The sequence below is a fragment of the Betta splendens genome, chromosome 22 (genome assembly GCF_900634795.4).
Source record: "Betta splendens chromosome 22, fBetSpl5.4, whole genome shotgun sequence".
Taxonomy (NCBI): domain Eukaryota; kingdom Metazoa; phylum Chordata; class Actinopteri; order Anabantiformes; family Osphronemidae; genus Betta; species Betta splendens.
Window position 1 is genome coordinate 14721337 of NC_040900.2, and position 6000 is coordinate 14727336.

Genomic DNA, 6000 nt, shown 5'->3' on the forward strand with positions numbered 1-6000 from the left:
TATGGGAATGGAAGTCTCACCTGAAGATGATGCAACACCAGCATTTTGGCGAGCAGTAATCACATCAAACACTTTCAACCATTGAAGTCTGAGTCAGATTACCTTGGGATTGTCACATCTGCACTGACTGTCACTACAACATCAACAATATGATTTACAGCCGGCAGCAGTAATAAAAAAACACATTGCATTATAATTACTTAGAACTATAGTGCATGCGTCCAAAAAAAGTGCTTATTGAAACAAGAGCCATTATTTATTTGAATAATTTAATCCCGAAAATGATCATTATTTCCCAATGCTCCAAAAGCTGTTGCACCAAACACTGGTAGAATACAGATGTGCTGTATGATGTGGAGTTTTTACAACAAGTGCTGAATCCAGCAGAATTATCTAACATTAGACCACTTCCTCTATTCCTGTGTAAATAGAACACCGCAGTCCAATTCAAGCCACAATGGAAAACACATCAGTCAATCTGACATTTTTTCATAAGCTTGCACATCAAAATATAATCGCTTAAGGAAAAATTTATGGTAGTGGTGGAGGTTATTAATAATAAAAGGGAAACAACATTGTATACACATAGAATGGACTGTTAACAACGTGTGCACATTTCTTGTTGAGTATCCTGCAATAACTGGGGATAGTTTATCTCATTAAATGAATATTCTCAAGATCTGATATTTCTTGTTGTAAGACGCACTATAATTTTATTTGTGGCTTTATGATAAGGTGTGAATCACAAATGTTGTGAATGTTTTTAGGGACAGTACAAAGTGTAGTTCAAACATAATTTAAGTACTTTAAGTTAAAAAATGTGGATTTGGATTAACATAATATGCTTATTGTTCCTAATTTATGATCTGGTTTAACTTGGATGATGTGCTTTCATAAATATTGTACAAACAAGCTGCTAATGTTGACCAGAACTCTAACAATCAAACATGCATGTTAGTTACGAGCCTCATTTAATCTCTAATTTCTAATTATTCTCTAAAATAAAAGGTTCTTGATGATTGTCATGGAAATAACACTTGCTTGGGACTGCTAAGCTAATTAGCTGAGCATACTAACAGTTGCAATGATTGCACTAAAGCAGGTGCCCACATTATTTAAACACTTTGGTCTTAGACTGTGAGGAGAAACCATCATACACTTTAAACACTCTTCAAATGTCGAGCATCTCTCAGCCGCTACGCACGGTTTTAACGTGTGGTCAAGTCCACATTTCGACTGTGCTTAGACTCTGAATGCACAATCGTTGATTTGAGGAGGATTTTAACACACTGCATTGCAGTGACATTGTGGTCACTGTGAATTAGCTAAAACTATGGACTTCAATCTTTTTAGGTTGTGGGATAACAACCATGGAGCAGAGTGTGGCCATTACGAACTCTCATCCTATACAAGTAGCATTATTTGGAGCTCTTGTCATTTTAGCTCTGACGTCTCCTTTCAGATTTGTTCATTTAAAGTTTGTTTTTTATAGCGGGAAAAACAGGTTTGAGGATTCTCTAAGAACCAACATAAGAAAGTTTAGAACAAAACAAATGGAATCCTTTTCTGTTTTATCTCGCAAATCATCATGTCACGATATAAGATGTTTCGAAGCAGTTACTACTACTATGTAAAAATACATTGAAATCTCTTGCAGCCTTTTTAAAGCCCACAGGCTTTTTGTGAAAAAACATGCCCTAATTTAACAATGAGAAGTTGCCCATTAATGTGCAATGTGCTTCCTGTTCAGCCAACCTGAGGAAGCACAGGAGTTTCCTCAGCTCTGATTTAGCTATAGAGATATTGTACCTAGGTGTCTCAAAACATGGTTTATTTTTGGTTGTTTCAGGAAACACATACCATTTACACAACTACTACAATCTGCTTTGCTTGGATAAGTTTTACTTAGGGATAAATTACTCACCTCACCAAGTCGGTCATACAGGAGCCAACAACAATCACATCCAAAGCTTCTTCAGTCATGATCTGATTAACACACAAACTTGAGTTAACACTAATGTGGAAAGTTCTACATTTCATTATACTGAAATACCTAACATTTAAAATATGTGCTGTTGATGTAGAAGCTTTCTGACTGTCTCATTTTGCTAAGTTTTGAATTTAAATCCTATTCATAAACATAGAAAGCATCTATACTACAAAAACAATCTTAAAGAGCATTTCAGGCAAAATGAGCAAACTTGAATCCCAACAACCTTCAAACAAAAATCACTTGAAATTACTGTATTTATCTCCCACATTAGCATGAGCTTGACTGAAGCAAGGAAGATGGTAAAAATAGAGCATTCATCACTGTCTGAACTGGACAGGTTCCAATCTTTTTGGGGGTGGAGGGGGTATTTCAATGCTAGACCATGTGAATGCACTGCAGCCCAGCAAAGTCTTTAATTAATTCAATCCTCGTATCAGAGCTAATGCAAGTGTGTTAATCTCCTCAAATCTCTTCCTAGGCAGGAAAAGAATTGGAAAGCCTGGCCGCTGGCTGTAGGATGGCTCAATTCTCTCTCCCACATCTCCCAGCATACTGTCTTCCCTATGCAGTGTTAAAAAGCTACAGCCTAGAACTCTTCATGTCCCCACTGTAGGAAAATATTATGAGATCTATATCGTTGGACCACTCAAAACAGCAGGGGACCCTTTTTAAGTCTCTTTTGCTTGTTGACTTCAGAGTTTAATCATCATACTTTAGCTGACCAACATACTAAAGAAGTGTTTGTACATACAGCTTAGTGTCACGTGTTTAACCATTTAATCACTAACTAACACTTCACAAAAGGTTCCACTCGGCCTGCAGGCACAACACTATATTTGCCAGATGAATGAAAAGAGAGATGACATAAATGCTGACACAGTTTTGAGAGTGGCAGAACATATGGTGCCCTGAAATGACAAACAATTTAATCTAAGTACAATTTAAAGTTGCACATGACAGGTTTAACTATTTAGGCTTCTATTTAGAAGAAATTCTTGTTGGGACCAGAAAGAAAACAAGATCACATATTTTGCCTATGACTGGTTAGACAGTCAAGACTTCACTGGTAAAGTTTTATTATTACTTTACTACAGCATGACCATTTATGACTAGAAGCACCAAAATACTTACATTTTAAGTGTTATTCCACCCCCACACTAGAATAACACAAACTTTTAAAGGCTCTTTCCAGTGTCATATTTTCCCATGTTGAATGTGGAACTGATAAGATAAGCTCTGATGCCATAAATTAGGCCACAAATGGTTGGATGATAACCAAATAAATTTTACTTATTTTACTGTTACTGTTTATACTGGACATATCCCCAAGTTATTGAGAATCACCCCAAAAAGGTGGAATTTCCCAGTAGTGAATCATTTCAGCTGTTATAATTTTGAAAACAGTGTTGCCGCACATGCTGATATTTCTTTTTTGCCTAAAACTAATGTTTAGAAGAAAAAAAGCTTGATTGTGCTACAGTGGTCATGCAACTGGGGTGAAGTTTGTTTACATCAATAGGGCTTTATGCTAACTGTTTCAAAGTTTTAAAAAAATGATAAAATTATGTTCAGTTGTGAAGATTATCTAAATAAACAAAATTCATAAATATCATAAACCTGTTTGTGACAGGATTTACTTTATATGATTAAAAATTTTAAATATTAAAAAAACATGTTGCACTCTGTGCTGATAATTTGCTTATGTTTTTTATCAGCTAATTAACACAATAAATAAACCGATACATTACATTAAGAACTGCTGGTAATGTTGGGCTGGTAAAACAATTCATCCATCCAATTTCATCCCAAATGTAGAGAAATCAAAATCAATTTGATATGATAATAATAATTACATGTTGGTTATAGTTAGCTAATAGTCCTGCATATTTCTATACAGGGCTTAAGACTAATAATCATTCAACTAAATAAATTATATCATGAGTTAAATTAAATTATTAACCTTCAATGTCTCAAGAAAGTTCATGGAAAACAGCAAAAAGGGAAGAATACATTGTATTAGTCATGGAACATGTGATCAGTGCGTTAGTGTTTTGTCGTTTAAACTAATGCTCAGTTATACAGTCCACAGAAAATAATTCAGACTACAATAAAGTAAGTAAGTCAGACAGTTTTTATTACTCTAGTATAGATGAAATGAACAAAATGAATCTTGGTTTCTGATATTATTCAATCTTTATCAATAAAGTTGAATTATTAGGAACCCCACACTCTCTGTTTAATTTCAGTATAGCTAATCAACACACAATTATTCCCCGTTCTGATTCTATTTAAAAGCTTGCCCTAAAGGAAATATACTTTCTCGCATTATCAAAGTATTTATTAAAAAAAATACTGCATATAAAACGCATTTAAAATCTTTCCATTAATCTCTGATGTAGTCTGTTTTATGGTTTCTTCAGATACAATGAAGACCGGATTCTTTAAACTGGAGGTAAAATCTGTACTTCTTAGCGGACTTCTGTTTGCACATAGTTGCGAGATCACTATATAAAAGAGATTGTGTAATCAAAATTATTTTCAACTCCGTAAAAATTAGGCGAATTACATGAACTATGCCAAATACTCAAATGCAATGCGGCCCATCTTAAGTAAAAAGTGCGTTGAGACAAACTGTTTATTAAAATAAATACCTGAATTATAGATTTCTTCTCACAGAGTGAACGACTCAACACTCACCATTCACGGTCAAAGTGCATGCTAGCTGCTGCATAGAGTCACGGATAATGCCAGACCATTTGCTCTTACCCGATCAGTGCTTACAAAATCTATGCTGCTTTTAAATACTTAATTCTAAATATCTCAAAAGAAATCTAAACTATGAACATTATGACATCGTATAAATTGAATTTAGTGGTGAAAACCCTTAATGTGTGCACAGGCATTACTTCAGACAGCTTTATGTTGGTCATCCAAAGGACCCAAACAATATGTACCGGAAATTTCAAGAGCATGAAGTAAACATTGGTGTTAACGCTCGAATTATCAGACTTTTGCCTGTTTCAGGTACTTTCAACACACTCCGCACTTTTAAATTGACGAATGTACTAATTACCTAGAAATCTAAACATGGGCATTAAGGAAATTGTACGTTTTGTTTTGTTGTAAGCTAATAATGGCTAACCATACCAAGCATACAAGTGTTGTCTTCCTGTTAAAGGTGGAGTCGTAACGTAAACTTTCATAAATGAGTTTAATTAATACTAGCTAAATGCATGACATCAACATGGACAAACACGAAACACTTTGTGTGTTTAATGTAGTACAGTCTCGTGTTCACAATGAACGAGGAACACAGGCTCTACCTCTACCTGACTTAATAAATGACTTAATAAAAGTAACAAAAAAATCGAATCCTCGAATAAGAAGCTTATTCTGACGTGCATAAAAAATTCTGTGACACCAGCACCTTAAATTAATCCAAGCACCTACGGTACGTGTTGGAGCTCACGTTCCTGAAATCCTCAGAACTAGATCAAGCTGTTGCTGTGTAAAAGGGCGTTTTAATAATTTACGTCGCTGCCTCTCCACAGACTTCTCAGAGTGAGTAAAATGAACAACATGTCCCCTGAGGTTGCACTGCACCGGATCTCACCCGAGTTGCGGCCCTTGCTGTGCAACGTGGTGAGGAACGGGCGCGTGGGGCTCGACTCCACAAACTGTCTTCGTGTCACAGACCTCAAAACTGGGTGAGGTGTAAATCTAGAACAGTTTCTTATTTGAATTAAACAAAAAATTCATTCTCTCCCAAAGTACCACAGTGCTTGATACACAATATACACACATTTTATCTACACATTTATAATAAGTTATAACATTACTGTGATTAGCCAGATCTATGTTTGTATTGCTATTTGATCCAGTTAACAATCGCTCATAACGATTCCATTTATTGTTTATGTTTTTTTTTTTACTGTTCACAATGTAAAACCACACTCCAATGGCTGTAGTCATGTTTGGCTTTATATGTGAAAGCAAAATATTGTGTT

At 35.2% G+C, this 6000-nt stretch overlaps 2 protein-coding genes across 7 annotated transcripts in view; one reads left to right on the plus strand and one right to left on the minus strand.

Moving 5' to 3' along the window:
• rbks (ribokinase) overlaps nt 1-5504 on the minus strand; it is a 28801-nt gene extending 23297 nt beyond the window's left edge. Inside the window, exons 1-2 of one of the 6 annotated variants that reach the window (XM_029140190.3) lie at nt 5444-5504; nt 1925-1986 (exon numbers count right to left, since the gene is read on the minus strand). In XM_029140190.3, coding sequence (XP_028996023.1) covers nt 1925-1983 — 59 coding nt within the window. In that variant the 5' untranslated portion in view covers nt 1984-1986; nt 5444-5504. Of the gene's footprint in view, nt 1-1924; nt 1987-4644; nt 4782-5443 lie in introns of those variants that run through there. The other 5 variants (XM_029140189.3, XM_055505386.1, XM_029140188.3 and 2 more) reach the window with 5 other exon arrangements.
• The window catches only part of babam2 (BRISC and BRCA1 A complex member 2), a 56876-nt gene continuing 55749 nt past the window's right edge, over nt 4874-6000 (plus strand). Inside the window, exons 1-2 of the mRNA XM_029140186.3 lie at nt 4874-5017; nt 5545-5700. Of these exons, the coding sequence (XP_028996019.1) occupies nt 5564-5700 (137 nt within the window). The 5' untranslated portion in view covers nt 4874-5017; nt 5545-5563. The remainder of the gene's footprint in view (nt 5018-5544; nt 5701-6000) is intronic.